The sequence below is a fragment of the Mus caroli genome, unplaced genomic scaffold, assembly GCF_978045245.1.
Source record: "Mus caroli unplaced genomic scaffold, Mus_caroli_1 scaffold_4, whole genome shotgun sequence".
Lineage (NCBI taxonomy): Eukaryota > Metazoa > Chordata > Mammalia > Rodentia > Muridae > Mus > Mus caroli.
The window spans coordinates 126478781-126495737 of record NW_028227259.1 but is presented as its reverse complement, the minus strand read 5'-3'; the positions used below and the strand labels follow the sequence as shown (position 1 = coordinate 126495737).

At 47.4% G+C, this 16957-nt stretch overlaps 1 protein-coding gene across 1 annotated transcript in view; it reads right to left on the bottom strand.

Moving 5' to 3' along the window:
* Positions 1-2769, bottom strand: part of Pptc7 (protein phosphatase targeting COQ7) — a 40635-nt gene extending 37866 nt beyond the window's left edge. The window contains exon 1 of the mRNA XM_021163649.3: positions 2239-2769. Within this exon, the coding sequence (XP_021019308.1) occupies positions 2239-2470 (232 nt within the window). The 5' untranslated portion in view covers positions 2471-2769. The remainder of the gene's footprint in view (positions 1-2238) is intronic.
* Between the last annotated feature and the right edge of the window lie 14188 nt (positions 2770-16957).

Genomic DNA, 16957 nt, shown 5'->3' with positions numbered 1-16957 from the left:
GATGGCTTCTTGGTAGCTAACGTGGAGAGTGGACACAACTAGTAATGGAAAGACCTGACCAGGCACGGCATGTTCACCTGTAGACCTGGCTCTGCTAGGACTCAGGAGACCTACACAAGAGAGTTTCTTGAGGCCAGGAGGTCATGACCATCCTAGGCAATATCGCAAGAACCTGTCTCAACACAGAACAGCAACAAGCCTCTGGGTAGATGTACAAGATTCTGTCTCACTACACAGAATGGCAGGCAGTTTAAAACCTAAGAGTGGTGCTGGGCGTGGTGGCGCACGCCTTTAATCCCAGCACTCGGGAGGCAGAGGCAGGCAGATTTCTGAGTTCGAGGCCAGCCTGATCTACAAAGTGAGTTCCAGGACAGCCAGGGCTATACAGAGAAACCCTGTCTCGAAAAACAAACAAACAACAACAACAACAAAAACCTAAGAGTGGTTCACTCCAGGTATTTGTCAATGTGATATGCTCAGACCCAGGTCTAGAAAGTACTATTACTGCCAATCAATCAAACCACAGATTTCTCACAAAAATAATATCAAGCCCAAAAAACTAGCTTGTAGTCAGCTTTATAAAACGACCTTTCCTGGCTCATCATCGCTTAACCTGTCCGTATGACTGCAGCTCCTGACATCTTTTTTGGTGGTGTTAGGTCTTGAACAAAGGCCTCATGCATAGGTGGCAAGTTAGCAGCCTACACTACCCACAGCTCACTGTGACTTCAAAGGCAGCACAGACCCGAAGTTCCCCAAGCGAAGGGCTGCTGGCTGCCTAAGTGACTTGCAGAAGCCGCTAACGGCAGCCTCTCAAAAATAACCCTGCATCTAGACAGACTTCACGGCGAATCTCTGTACTTCCAAACCTAGGGAGGCTCTCTGAAAGGTTGGCACCAATAGTGCAGTCTAAATACTAAAAGATTTTTTCTCAACACAGTTGAAGAGGTTATTCATCAATTAAAATGAGAACCAACCCCGCTATCATGCTTACAAACACTCCATGTGATAAAACCAAAACTCACAAGGTTATCTGATTTGAAAATGTCATGAGCTGGGAGCTGGGGCACACACCTGTATCCTCAGCAAGAACTGAAGGTCAGCCTGCACTAAACAGCAAATGAGCTACAAAGACACTGTTCACACGAAAAAGAAAGAAGGAAAAAAAAAAAACCCAGCAAACAATTACTGTCACAAAAACTATTATTTGCTCCGATGCCATATTTTGTCTAAGCCTATGAAGCTTTTAAGTAACCATAAACTCAATGTCACTGGAGAAGTGAAACCAACGTGACATTTGAACCTAGGCGCCAATGACAGTCTGTCCTTCAATATCAAAAGAAGAGCTTCCCGAACTGAAAGACCTTTAGTGGCATACACGAACTCTCCAAGGGCATACCCTAGGTAAAGTTTCTGACAGCTTGTGCATTGTTTAGGCCTTTGGACAGCTCTCTCTCTCTCTCTCTCTCTCTCTCTCTCTCTCTCTCTCTCTCCTCTAGTAACTGGGATAGATCTTAGGAAGCACCTGTGGCCTAAAAAGCTGTGACCGAGTCTCACAGCCTTTTTGGCTGCAGCCTACAAGCAGGTCCAGCCATTCTATTTTGGGTCAAGGAGACCTTTCTGCCACCCCCAAGTGACCTCAAGTAGACAAGCTGGGTTTGGGAGAAAGCACTGCTAGAATTTCTAACCAGGCCAGCAGTCCACCCACAACCCCACGGCCCTTCCCGAAAGGATGGCAATCCGGGGACCGTCCAGGCAGCGGGAAGAACCCACGACGGGGGGGGGGGGGGGCTGTGGGCTCCCCGCCGTCTGTCTTCGGGTCTGCTCCCGGATCCCGCAGCTGGGACCGGGCTGTGGCGTCAAGAGCTCGCCAAGAAGCAGGGATTCCCGGGGCGCCAAGAGGGAGGAGGGAGCGAGGCAAAGCGAGGTTAGCAGCCTGCAGGTGTCGCCGAACGAGGAGGACGAGGTCGCGTGGGGGCTGTGACTAAGAAGAGTGCACGGTTCTGCACCGGGACGGACTGGACACATTCCCAAGGCGGTGACCTTGGGCACGTGGCTCCACCGCTCTGCCCCTCAGTTTCCCCATTTCTAAAGTGTGGGGATGGGGAGGGGGGATCGTGAGGCAGAAAACGCATCTCGGGGTGCTCGGCAAGGCGCTGCGCTGCGCTCAGCGAAGGAAGCAGGGAAGCCTCGCACTCCGGAGTCCCCGGGAGGCCGACTTGGGGCCGGGGGACTCACCCAGGACGTCGGCCGAGCGGTGGCGGGCCACGAAACACGCGTCGTCCCCGTAGCACGCGCCCTTCTTGAGCAGGCCCTTACGGAAGTCCTTGCCGAAGCCGCAGCCCGCCGTCACCAGCCCGTAGTCGCCGCTGCTGCCACCACCGCCGCCGCCCGCCCTGGGGTCAGTCTGCGACAGGCCGCCGAGTACGGCGCGGGCCACCAGGCGTCCATACGACAAGACCGAGAACATCGCCGCCGCCGCCCCCCCGAGGAGGCGCGGGGCCCGGGGCGCCGGAGGACGCCGAGGCCCGGAGCCGGCTCTCTCCTCCGCCGCAGCCGCGCCGCCCGGGCGTTCCTCAGGGCGGCGCGCACTGGCCACTGCCGCCCCTGCCCGCCGCACGGGGCCTCGCACACGCTCTACCGCACGCACTGGAGCCAGAGCGAGGTCAGAGCCGGCGGCTCCTCCGCCTCAACCACACTGGGGTCCCGGCTGCAGCTGCCGCCGCCGCCGCCATCTTCCGCTCCACTAGCGTGTTCCGGGCCGCGCCGGCAGCGCCGCCCCCTCTCCGACCCCGCCCCGGCCCCGCCCCCTCTCCGTGGCTCAGGTCCAAGCCCCGCCCCCTCGGGCTCGCAGCCCTATGTAGTCACCGGAATCGAGCGTGCGCAAAGGGTGTGGGCGCAGTGTCTCCTGGAAGTCGTAGTTAAGAGTTATAGTCGCTTTGGACTTGGCTACCTGTGATCCAGGAGTTAGATTTACCAGAGGACTGTAAATTATTGAGAATGACGGGTAGATTGGGTTGTTGGCTTTTTTTTTGGGGGGGGGGATTAGGGTGGGTGTCCTGTTTTGATTTTTTTTCTCTCTCTCACCATCTTTTTTTTTTCCCTCTTCTGATTTTTTTGAGATAAGAGTTTCATCAAGCACAGGCTGACCTCAGACTCGCTCTTTCACCAAGGTTGGCCTTGGATTCCTTCTGATCTTGCCTACAGCTTCCCAAGTTCAAGGATTACAAATTATGTGCCACTATATCTTGTTTAACAGTTTCTTCCATACATACCACATACACACACCCTCTCTCTATATATATTCCTTTACATAACTGTAAGAAATCAAGATTGAGATTCGACACCATCTAGTATACTGGGTGAGAAAGGGTAATCCTAACATTTCCATAATTCCTGTGTCTTGAAAGTCCCGGGTCTAAAACATCTGTACCCTTGATCCTAAGTTTGACAGTCAACCTGGCCAAGCAGGTCTTTTTCCTGCCTCTGATTTGGAGGCCTTCAGAAACTGTGGAGGGCTGAGAGAACTGCCAAGATGAGACCTCTTTCTCCAGCCACACCTTCCTTCTCTTTTCAAGAGGGTCATCCCTTGGCAGAAGGGGTCAGGCAGGATGGCCTATACCTCTAATCCCTGGCAGTTAGGAGGCAGAGGTAGGCAGATCTGTGAACTTGAGGCCAGCCTGATCTACATTGTGAGTTACAAGTCACTTAAGGCTACATAGACACCCTGTCTCAAAAAATAAAGAAAGAGAGAAAGAAAGAAAGAAAGAAAGAAAGAAAGAAAGAAAGAAAGAAAGAAGAAGAAGAGAGAGGGAGATAAAGAAGAAGAAAGGAGGGGCACTTTCTATTTTATTTTTTTTCTAAAGCTCTTCACCTATTTGAACGAAGATCAAAAAGCCTTCCCCAAATATTAACAATTGTAAATTATTTCCCTAAGAAATTATTTCAGTTGAATAACAGCTAGGACTCTTTATCATCATCATCATCATTACTGTTCTTAAGAGAACTTTTTAAGCTGAGCAGTAGTGTCGCATGCGTTTAATCACAGCACTTGGGAAGCAGAGGCAGGTGGATTTCTGAGTTCGAGGCCAGTCTGGTCTACAGAGTGAGTTATTCTTATTTTATGTGTTTTGTCTACATGTGTGTCCTATGTCATGTGTGTGCAGTGCCCCTGGGGCCTCAGAAGAGAGCATTCGATCTCTTAAAACTGGAGTTACAGACAGTTGTGAGCAGCCATATAAGTGATGGGAATCCAACCCAGGTCCTCTAGAAGAGCAGTCAGTGCTCTTGACTGCTGAGCTATCCCTCCTGTCTCTAGTTATTTTGTTGTAAAGACAGGATCTCCTATAACTTAGGCTGACCTTGAACTTTCTGTTTGCCCAAGGCTGACCTGAACTTAGTCCTGTTTCTCCTTCCTCTACAGGCCAATTGCCTGGCCTTATAAGCACACACTAGCATGCCCAGTTTAGCTCATATACAGTGTTGGTATGTGTCATAAACATATACACATTGAAGTTTCATTCCTAGCCAGTGTGGGTGGTGTATAAATGATCTAGGTCCCAAATACCTTTTCTACCTATTTGGTGTTTCCTGGCTGACTGGCCTCCTGCCAAGCACACAGCTGCCCCCAAACCTTTCCTTTACTCTTCCTTCTACCAGTGAGGATGTAATTCCATATCTAAGGGGATCTTAGATGTCTGTGTTCTCTGTTGTGCTTCCAGACCATAGGGATTTCACTGCAGTCTGGGTTATTCAGGGGTCGGGGCAAATAGGCATCATATCATCAGGGTTTAATCTAATATCTGGCACATGGGAAAGAAGTTTGTAAATGTCTGATCTGTTTGGTAAAAGAAAGAACAGCGGACTGGACCATATGTACTATCAGAATGGAAGAAAACGTTTGGAAAGGTGGAATTCACAAAAATAGAATTGGCCTTTAGTAATAATCCAATCTGAAATAATTTGTAGTTTAACTTAATATTGTGTATAAGTGTATGTGTGTGTGTGTGTATGCAAGACTGAGGTCAAAGGACAACGATCAGGAGATAGCTCTTTCCTTCCACCTTCTACGGGTTCTAGGAATCAAACTCGTGTTTCCAGGGCTGCACAGTAAGTGCCTGAACCTATGGAGTTCTCTCTCACCCCATAATTTTTAATTGTAGCATTAAAAAAAAAATCTCATCCAGGAATGTTTGCCTTTTTCTGGATCCACTCTGAACAGCATTCTAGTCACTGCAGTCATTTAATGGTCCTTTTTAAAGATGCAGTCTTGTTTTTTTTTTTTTTAATATACCTAAAATCCTGCCAACTAAACACCCATTACTATGTCACCTAATTACTCTTGTTCTTAAACACTTCTGCAGTTCACAGCATGCCAAGCCCAAGCTCTTCTGTAACTCAAAGGTTCTCATCAGAACTGAGCCTGATAAATCACTTCCTATGATGAGTGGCTGGATACACAAATAAAACAGAAGTTCACTTTGGGGATAAAAAGGGAAGCATTCACATCTTGCTTTGTGTGTGTGTGTGTGTGTGTGTGTGTTGTGTGTGTGTGTTACAATACAATAACTGGCACATGTCCAAAAAGGGGGCAGCTCCTCTCTGGAATCCTCTCTCCTCTGTTGCTTGGCATTTCCGTCTCTGCCAACTGCGCTAAAGGTTGCTCTTTAAACCACACACGCCACTAGCCAGTCCCAGCCAGCCTGTCAGGTAATCCTACCCCAAGGACAAGCTTTTTTTCTTTAAGATGGTATGCCAACCCGTTCCTTGCCTTGTCCAGCTCCCGCAGACCAATCAAACTTATTTTTCAAGGCAGGTATAATTACCCAGTTTCCATGTCGGTCATGAAAACCGGTTGGATTGGGTCAGCGGGAAGACAGGTGGCTCGCTTGCCTGGCCTTTGCCATAACCTATGTCCCCAGTTAAGTCTGCTGTGGCGACTTTGGGTGTCACGTGCCTTGAGTTTCCAGCCGCTGAGATTTCTGCCGACGGGTTGCTCTCTGAGGCATGTGGCAAACCGTCCTTTCTCAAAGTTCCTGTGTGCTTTTCTTGCATGTGCAGGGGCGGCGGGGGTAGGGGGTTGGGGAGGAGAGGTTCCCTGGAATTATTGGTTCTAAAGCCAGCTCTGAAGTTTCATCAGAGAAGCCAGGGGAAAGGACTTTGCAAAACACCTCTCGCTGCTCTCCCCTAGGGGGACAATTCAGATCTGGCATTTCGCTGGACTTGAGAAGCCCTGAGTTTTCCTTCTTAGTGGAGTTACATTCCTAGCACTTCAAGGATTCCTGGGAGGTCAGTTGCTGCTTTCAGAGGCCAAGAAGTGGTGAAAATACCATCCAGGCTCTTGGAGCACCTCTGTGGCATCAGGAAAGAGCTTTACCCAGGGATTGCCAGAGCCTCCATTACTAATAGAAGAGAAAGAAAAGACACACATATTTTCTAATGGGAACTTCCTGCCAGGCCAGGCCAAAGATCTCCTCTGATTTCTATTTTGCTAGCCTAAGGAAAAGGATTGCTAGTTGTTAATTGGTGGTAGGATTTCCCAACACTGATACTATTGACTTTTGGACAGGGTGTGTCTTTGACAGCCTGTTCTCAGCACCATAGGTGACTTGGCAGCATCCCTGGCTTCTACCCGATAGATGCTGGTAGCACCCTGCCACTCCCAGAGGGATAAATGGAAATGTCTGAGCTGTTTCCAGATACCCTCGGGAGGGTACAATCGCTCTTGGATTAGAACTAGCAAGTTATGGCAACACCAGGCAATCGAACAGGTAATTGTCAAGCATTCATTAGATTAAAAAAAAAAAAAAAGCCAGGCGTGGTGGCGCATGCCTTTAATCCCAGCACTCGGGAGGCGGATTTCTGAGTTCGAGGCCAGCCTGGTCTACAAAGTGAGCTCCAGGACAGCCAGAGCTATAAAGAGAAACCCTGTCTCGAAAAACCAAAAAAAAAAAAAAAAAAAGGTCTAGAATGGAATGGGAAGAGGTTAACACCGAGGAGTGGAGAAAAAACAACTGCTGTTCAGTCAAGTAAAGGAAGTGGTAGTGCACCCAAAGGGTGGGGAACGCCAGGTCCAATGAAGAGTTGAAGAGGTGGCATTCTAGGGGCTAGGGCTGGGGCTCAGCGGATAAGGTGCTTACCTACTGCACACAAGGCCCCGGGTTTGATTCTGAGCACCGCATAAATCAAGTAGGATTATACTCTCCACACTCAGGAGGTAGAACCCAGAGCATCAGGAGTTTAAGGCCATCCTCTTCGACGTAATGAGTTCCAGGCCAGCATGGACCCTTCTGAAAGAAGAAGAAGAAAGCAAGAGGAGGGGGAATTGTTATCCCCAAAGGAAGGCAGAGTACCTGAGAAGACAATCGAATGTGGCTTAAAATTAAGCACAGGATTTAAAAGGGGGAGCAGTGACCTAGAGTGACAGAGACCCATGGTCATGAAAAGAAATTCATACATACATACATACACATACACACACACACATACATACATACATACATACATATACACACATGCATACATATATACATACATACCCACACATACATACGCACATATATACATACACATATACATACACACATATATACATACATAAACATATATATTCATACATATATACATACACACATTTATACATACACACATATATACATACATACACACGTTTATACATACACACATTTATACATACATACACACATATATACATACACATATATACATACATACACACATATATACATACATACACACATATATACACATACATACACACATTTATACATACACACATATATGCACACATACGACAGTGAGGATGAGCTTCAGAAACCCTTGTAGTGAAAGAGGTCAGGGCTCTCAGGATGGCTCAGTCGGCAAAGGTTCTTACAGCTAGGCCAGACTATCTGTCTCAATCCCCTGGAAACCAAATGGTGGAGGGAGGGAATCTGTTCCTGAAGGTGGTCTTCCAACTTCTACACGTGCTCCAGGGCACACTCCCATTCAAGCATATGATAGATAAGTAATAAACAATAAACCGGGGCTGGTGAGATGGTTCAGTGGGTAAGAGCACAGACTGCTCTTCCTAAGGTACTGAGTTCAAATCCCAGCAACCACATGGTGGCTCACAACCACCCACAATGAGATCTGATGCCCTCTTCTGGTGCATTTGAAGACAGCTACAGTGAACTTATACTAATAAATAAATCTTTGAAAAAAAAAAAAAAACAATAAACCTTAAAAAAAAAAAAAGACCCAAGACTCCTGTAGGCGGGTGCCTGCCTTCAATCCTAGCACTCAGGAGGCAGAGACAGATCTGAGTACAGGACAGCCAAGGCTACCTAGAAAAACCCTGTTTCTCACAGAGAGAGAGAGAGAGAGACAGACAGACAGACAGACAGAAGCCAGCCACCAAAGGGCAGCATGTCCCACGCCATGTTCAGAATAGGCCAGTCCATCTGGTGAGAGAGCATATTACTTACTGTTGAAAGTCCTGAGGGAGTAATGGTATGAGGTTGCTCTGGGGGACTTCAGAGTCTGGAATCACACCGGGACAATGTGGCACAGCCTTATAAAGTCTGTAATAGTCATTGACTACCAGACTGTAAAGAGGAGAATTTCATAGGGTGTCAATCAGATCTCAATTTAAAAGGCCCTACGGAGGGTGACCCATGCCAGTCTGAGGGGTGGGGGATACATAATGCCAACTCAGGTGCCACCGCATGCTTCCTTCATCTACTTGATATTCAGAAGGTCTTGGGATAGAGAGCCTCACCCAGGCCGGATGTGGGACGCTCCACCCTAAAGGAGAGTGGCAAACCTGGTTCCATTGGGCTGAGATCCCACACTGAACAGAAAGAGTGCAGCCAGCTGAGCGCTGTGTTCATTGCTCTCTGCTTCCTGAGTGCAGATGTCAGGATTCTCAGCTCCTACCAGGTGAGCTCCCGGGATGGAACCAATGTAGACCCTTAGGTTTTACCTGCTGAATCATCTCTCTCTGGTCTCTGGCTTCCCCCCCCCCCCCCGCCCCCCATGGATACAAAGTGACCACACCCACCTCCAGCTCCTCCTGCACTCAAGCTCCTCCCACCATGATTTCCTAGCAATGATGGACTGTATCCTCAAACTGTGAGCCCAAACAAACCCTTCCTCCCTTAAGTTGCTTGTGTCTGGTATATTGGTAACTAATATACTAAACAAGTGTTGTCCCCCTGGGCTACATCTCAAGCCTCTCCCCTTTTTAACTATTTGGAAACAGGTTTGCTGCCTTTCCCAGGCTGGCCTTGAACCCACAGTCCTCCTCCCGCAGCTTCCCGAGTAACTGGGATTGTATGCCTTCATCGCTAGACCTCGCTACCAAATGCTTTTACTAACCCAGTTAACAGTAGTGGTAATGGAAAATTTTGGAGTTTCAGCTTTAAAAAAAAAAATCGGAAATATTATGGGAATATGTTTTCATTTTAGTCCCAGGGGTGGGAAATGGGGCTGCTTCGGATTGTCCACAGCATGATGACAATTTGCCTCGTGCTCTAGCAGAGGTGTGATTTTTGACAGCTGCAGACAGTTTCTGCGACTGGGTGACATTTGGAATTCTGGGGACTTTTCAGAGAGTATAAACATGCATGGTGGTGTGTCGGTTGGTTGCTGTAGGTCATGGTTAAGTAGTCATGTGCAAAGGAGAAAAAAAATAAATCAGATATCTTGACTTCCAAGATAAAACTTGTCCCAAGGAACTTGAATGCTCTAATTAGCAGGAAGTCGTCTGAAGATAGCATCTATCCCTTTCCCCTCGATCCTTTTTCCTCCCCTACCTAGAGTTAGGGGGTTGAAAGGGTAGAAGTAAGAAGAACCCACAAAGTAACCAAAGGTAGCTACAAGCGGCCACTACCACTCTTGAAAATGTGTTACTTCACTCTGTAACCAACTCTGTACTCTGTGCCAAATAAAGTAAAAAAGATAAACCAATCAACAGCACTGTCTGCTCCCAGCTGCTCTTATTATTCTCTTTAATGTCTGAGCAAAATGGAAGTTCCACCAAAGCAGGGAATTGTAGCCATTGCCTCCCTTCCCTGTGGAGCTTCCTTCCAAGGGTCCAGTTGAATGCTTGCTATTTAACAGACACTAAGTGTAGCAGTGAGTCTCCCTCACCCCTCTCCCTTCCCCTTATCCCCCTACTCTCCCCCCCCACAACAAGGCTTTGTGCTCCAGGCCGGTGGGGCTTCCAACCACCTGCCCAGGGAATCTTTGGATCTGCTAATGAAACACACACACACACACACACACACACACACACACACACACTAGCTTACTGTTGAAATGGCTTGGCACTCCTACACCTTCCCCTGCTACCCCAGGCCCAATCAGGGAAGTGGCCAGCAGTCACCCACCTGAATTCTCACTGGCTGGTTGGCTTCCTCACCAGCAGCCCCTGCGCCCCATCATTCTTCTCCAGTTGGGGCAATCCTCCTTTCTCCCCTCTGCGTCTTCGCCCTCCAAACAAGGACCTTTAGCTTTTGCGCACACAGATTCCTGGTTGACTCAGAGCATTAGAACCAAACTCCAACAACCAAGCGACCATCTGGGGACAAACCTGACTTGGAGGTCACACAGAACAAGCAACCTGTTTTCCACCTGAGGAAAGTGGGTGAATAGAAAGTCTATGCCACCACACTGTGGCGGTACATGCTTGTAATCCCAAGATTCGAAAGTCAGAGGCAGGTGGATATCTGTGAATCTGAGGCCAGCCTGGTCTACACAGCTCCAGGACAGCCAGGGCTACATAGTGAGACATTGCTTTTTTGTTTTATGATTTTTTAAAAAATTGAGTGTAGTGGCACACAACTTCAATCCGAGCACTTGGCAGGTAGATCTCATTATTTCAAGGCCAGCCTAGTCTACAGAGCAAGTTCCAGGATGGTCAAGGCTACATAGAGAAAACCTAGTCTTGAAAAGAAAAATCAATTTTTTTTAATTTAAATTTAAAAAGGGAACAAAATCCGAAAAACTTCTCATAAGAAGCCAATGGGGCCGGGCATGGTGGCACACACCTTTAATCCCAGCACTCGGGAGGCAGAGGCAGGCGGATTTCTGAGTTCGAGGCCAGCCTGGTCTACAAAGTGAGCTCCAGGACAGCCAGGGCTACACAGAGAAACCCTGTCTCGAAAAGCCAAAAAAAAAAAAAAAAAAAAAAGAAGAAGCCAATGGGTAGTTGGGTGTTGCTGGTCTGAACTGGAGACCTGGAGAGGGGTCTCTAGGAAGTTAATGACTGGGAAGGAACTAGGTGCCATCCATTCTTGGTAGTTGGTTCACATTGCTTTGCTGGGGTTGGGGTGGAGGGTGGGGAGGTCATGTTTTTCCCTCCTGAAACCCATCGCCTCCTCTCAGCTCTCTGAGAATAGAATTTGGTTCTCTTGGAGAAAAAGTAATCCACTATGTCTGAGATTTGTGTACTTGGACCAATGTTCCAAGAAGCGACACACTGGAGCTGGAGAGACATCTTATTTGGCAAGCACGAAGACCTTAGTTCAGAGATCCGAACTAAGCACTGACAAGAAAGTCGAGCCTAGTGGTTTGTGCACCTGCAATCCCCCAGCGCAGGGGAGGTAGAAGCAAGAGGACCCCCTGGTGCTTACTAGTGAGCTCCGGGTTCCGTGTGAGATACCACCTGAAAATTAAGGTAGGGATCGATCGAGGAAGACACCTGACGTTAATGTCTGGCTTCCGTACACATACCTATGCATGTGCACTAGAACCCGTGCACAAACACACACACACACACACACACACACATACTCAGAAATAAGTCAGTTCACGCGCAAAGTGGTGACATGACCCATCTGTGGCCAATCAGCATCCTAGTCTCTTGGTCACAGTTATTGGTTTAAAGAGGAAGGACCTAACTAGTGTCAAACCGACGAAAGCGATTTTGAGATCGTGTAGAGAGTTAGGAAGAATCGATGCCCAACCAGCGCCCTAGAGCAGGTGGGATGCAGGCTTGGGTCTCCGAGGGCTGCCACCTCGGCTACTTGGTTAGAGCCAACTGTGACATTCATTGAAGCCCCTTCTAAAATCCTGCAGGCCTCAAGAGAGGCTCAATCACAAATTTTGCTGAGTTGCCCCTTGGACTTAAGCCTCAGGCTTTGACTTGCAAAACAAAGCGGCCTGACAGATACAACTCCAGCTTCCATGGCTTCCATGGCTACCTTAACAGTGTCAAGAACGAAGTTCCTACCACAAAGGCGGCTGTGTGGGAGGAGCTTCTCTGCTCATTTGCATAGAGAAGTGGGAACAGGTGCCTCTCGGGGCCCCACTGAAGGAAATTTCTGACTTCCTGCTTCAGTCTCTGCTCCAGATACAGCAAGCACCTGATTGGAGGGCTTGGAGAAGATGCTGGGTATGTAGCCTGTCTCTTCCACCTTTTTTACCTCGATCTGTCCTGACCTTCAGACACGTGCATTCCCGTGGACACCTGGAGAACCTGTGGATTCCTGGTCCCTGTAGTAACCCAGCCCAGGTCTAGCAAAATCAGTTTGACCGGAGAGGCTGTTTCTGACCAAGCTGGGTCTCCTATGAGATTTGCACATCAATGTTAGTGCTTAGATTTCTAGTGTCCTGATTTGGACATCAATGTTAGCAGTACTGCCACTCCACAAAACCCATCGTGTTCACTGATGTTTCTCTTTTTGGAGAGCTTCCAGAGGCCGACTTTGGGAGCCTAAAATAACACTTAAAGGTCAGTTGTTGTTTTGTTTTGTTTTGTTTTGTTTTGTTTTGTTTTAGGGTCTGGAGTTTAAAGGTAATTTAACTGTGAGTTAGGATTCTGGAATTGGGTGGTTTGAGATAGCTAAAATTGTTCTGCTGGGTTTTAACTGGTAACTACCTAAGGACCTAAATTTTTGGATTGAAGAAACCATTCATTCCCACCTCCTCTTCCTACTCTAAACTACAAAAACTGCCCTCACCTAGACCCACCCAGGTGGGTCTAGGTGCTCCCTTCTCTGGCCAATAAAAGAAGGTCGGCTCTTGCTATTAAGGCAGATCTACATTTATTTACCTCTGCCAATTTAATTCTTACTATGCAGATCCCAGGGGTCAAACTCAGATTATCAGGCTTGGCCCCAGTCTTATTTACTGAGCTATCTCACCAGCACTACCCATCTCCACCGCCCTCCACCCCCCATCCTTTTTGGGTGATACTGGGGATTGAACTCATGGCCTCCTGAAAGCTATGCAAACACTATCCCTGTACTACTTCAGCCCTTTCTGCCTAAACATAAACGAATTAATTAAAAACTTGAAATTTAAGAAATGAAAAGGGTCAGATGGGCAGCTGGTAGCGAAAGTCTTTAATCTCGGCACTCTGAAGGCAGAGGCAGGCAGATTTCTGAGTTCAAGACCAGCCTGGTCTACGGGGCAAGTTCCAAGACAGAGCTACACAGAAAAATCCTGTCTCGAAACCTCTGCTCCCAAAATAGACTAGTGAAAGTAGTGAGTGTTTCCTTGGCTTTTGCCCTGAAGCAGAAGATGAAATCCCAAAGGTGAGCTGAGAGAGAAGTGGGAGAAGCTGAGCCTCAGGCTGGTGGCAGCAGGTTTGCTCCAGATGTCTGGGAGGACATGATATGCTCTGGGGACAAAAAAAAAAAAATGTTCCTGTCACCTGCCAGAAAGAAGCCAGAAGCTGAGAGAGCAGCCACCCAGGCTGGAGAAGCAGATGTTCAGGCTTGAACTGAAATCTTGGGAGACAGCCTCAGCAGGTGTGAGAGGGAGGGGGGAAGCTTTGCAAGGTGTTCCGAGAGGCTTTGAGAGAGAAGAACAACCCACAAGTTTAAGGAACCCAAGAAAAGCTGAGGTAACCATTTAATTAAGTCAGTGGGAAGAAAATATTATTACTCTTTTTTTTTTTCCGGTGATTCAGGGAGATTAGTCATCCCTTTGGGAAGATCTAAACTGGAAGCTGGGTTTTGTGGCTCATGCCTGTAATTCTACTCTCTGGAGGCTGAAGTAATGAAGATCAAAAGTTCAAGACCAGAGCTAAGAAATGGCTCAGCATCTAAATGCACTTCCTGATAAACCTGATGACCTGGGTTTAATCTTGGAACCTGCAAGTTGTCCTCTGGTCTCCGTATCTGCACTATGGCACACGCGTGCGAACACACACCAACACACACATGCACGTACAAGGCCAGCCTGGTCTACAGAGTGAATTCCAGGACAGCCAAGGCTACACAGAGAAACCCTGTCTCAAAAAAAAAAAAAACAATAAAAAAAATAATAATAATTCAAGGTAGTCTAAGCTACAATAGAGAGACTTTATATCAAAACAAAATCAAGTTAGTTTGATCCTTGACTTCTTACACAAATTTCACAAAATGAAGAGGCAAAGGAAAGAGAGAATAAATTCCAGGCAGTAAATTTTTAATCCTTTAAAATTTGTATCTATGATTGTGAGTGTGTATAATGCATGTGTGGGGGTGCATTGTGGGGTGCATGTGTGTGGGTGCATGTGTGTGAGTGCACGTGTGGAGGTGCACTGTGGGGGTGCACTGTGAGGTGCAAGTGTGGGGACACATGTGGGGTTGGTTCTTTCCACCTCTATGAGGGTCCCAGGGATCTAATTCCCATTGTGGAGCTTACCCACCAAGCTCTTCCCAGTCAGCCATCTCAAATGCTCTTTTATTAAAAACATTATTTAGCCGGGAGTGGTGGCACACACCTTTAATCCCAGCACTCAGGAGGCAGAGGCAGGTGGATTTCTGAGTTCGAGGCCAGCCTGGTCTACAAAGTGAGTTCCAGGGCAGCCAGGGCTACACAGAGAAACCCTGTCTTCAAAAACAAACAAACAAACAAAAACCCCATTATTTATTGTTTAGCACATTCACACACCCAGAGGGTGTGCACATATGCATTCACATGGGAGTTTGTGTGTGTGTTCATTTTCTCCATCCTCCATGTGGGTTTTAGGAATTGAATTCAGGCCATCAGGCTTATGTGTCAAGTCTCACCCTACTGAGCAATCTTGCTGGCCCACAATTGGTTTTGTGTGTCCAGGTTTCACTATATAGTGCTGGCTGGCATTGAATTCTCTATACAGACTGCCCTTGCCTCGGGCTTACAGAGATCTGCCTGCCTCTGCCTCTCTAGTAAAAGGTCTGTGCTACTACATCCGGCATAAACCTTTTCTTAAAATTACATTTGTTTGTTTGTTTGTTTATTTAGCACATGCGTATGTGATGTCATGCTTATGATGTCAGAGGAGAACTTGAAGTGGATTCTCTCGTTCCATCTTTGGTTGGTTGGTTTGCTTTGTTTTTTTTTTTTTTTTTTTTGGTTTTTCGAGACAGGGTTTCTCTGTGTAGCCTTGGCTGTCCTGGAACTCACTTTGTAGACCAGGCTGGCCTCGAACTCAGAAATCCGCCTGCCTCTGCCTCCCAAGTGCTGGGATTAAAGGCGTGCGCCACCACGCCCGGCTGGTTTGCTTTGTTTTTGGCAACAGGGTTTCTTTGTGTCCTGGAGCTCACTCTGTAGACCAGGCTGGCCTTGAACTCATAGATCTGCCTGCCTCTGTCTCCTGAGTGCTGGGATTAAAGGCGTGCACCACCACTGTCATGGCTCATTCTATATATGGGTCCCAGGGATTGCCATCAAGTCAGCAAGCTTGAAAGCAAGCACCTTTCTTTACCCATGGAGCCATCCCACCAGTCCTAATTGTTTGTTTTAAAGATCAAACCTCAGAGCTGGGAATGTGGCTCAGTGGTAGCACACAGTTATCTAACATATATAAGGCCCTTGTTTCAAGCCCTGTTACCTGCCTTGACCCCACTCCACTGTAAAAGAGAAAAGGAGAAAGAAAGGGTAGAAGGAAGGAAGAAAAGCCATGGTTTGGGAGACATTTCTTGTTTCTCTTTTGTTGGGCCTTTAAAAACAGCTGTTTTAGGGGTTGTAGAGATAGCTCAGTGGTTAAGAGCACTGACTGCTCTTCCACAGATCTGGAGTTCAACTCCCAGCAACCACATGGTGGCTCACAACCAGTAATGGGATCTGATGCCCCCTACTGGTGTGTCTGACATCAGTGACAACGTACTCTCATATATAAAATGTGTAAATCTTAAGAACAAAAACCCAAATATTTTGGATTTATTTTATTTCTACAAATACAAGAGTTTGCCTGCGTGTATGTGTGCCAAGTGTGGGCCCGGTACCCAAATAGATCAGAAGAAGGCATAAGATCTACATGATCCCCAGGAACTGGAGTTACAGATGGTTATGAACAGCCACGTGGGTGCTGAGAACTGAACCTGGGTCCTCTCTGTGATGAACAAAATGCTCTTAGCCACTGAGTCATCTCTCTGGTCCCTTTGGGTGTTTTTGCTTTGTTGTTTGTTTGGTTTTGGAGACAGGATCTCACTCTGTATCCCAGACTGGCCTGGACCTCACTATGGAGCCCTGGCTAGCCTCAAACTCACAGCAATCCTCATCTCAGCCTCCTGAATGCTGGAGGAGAAAAATGTTCATAAAGCAGGAAGTCAAGAGAGAGTTCCTATCTAGGGACAGAAGAGATGGGTCCGGGGTTAAGGGATCGCGCTGCTTTTTCAGAAGACCCCAGCTCAGTTCCCAGCACGTATATTAATAACTCCAGCTCCAGGGATCAGGCACATGTGCACAAAGAAGGAACTCACATCTAGAATACACAAATAACTACACATTAATAAAAACCAGCAACAACAAAAATCTAAATACCCACAAGACAACTTGGAAAAGAAAATCCTTGTATCCAATAACTAGGAAGAGACATTCACTCCCAAGGTGTCCACAGGGAGAGCCCACAGTATAGAGGCTAGCTCCAATGGCACGGGGGAGAACTTTAGCCTTTGAACCAAGACTTCTGTGTCACATGGAGAATGGGAACTGAGGAGAAGGCTATATAGCATAAAGACCAGAGTTCGAGTCTCAGAAC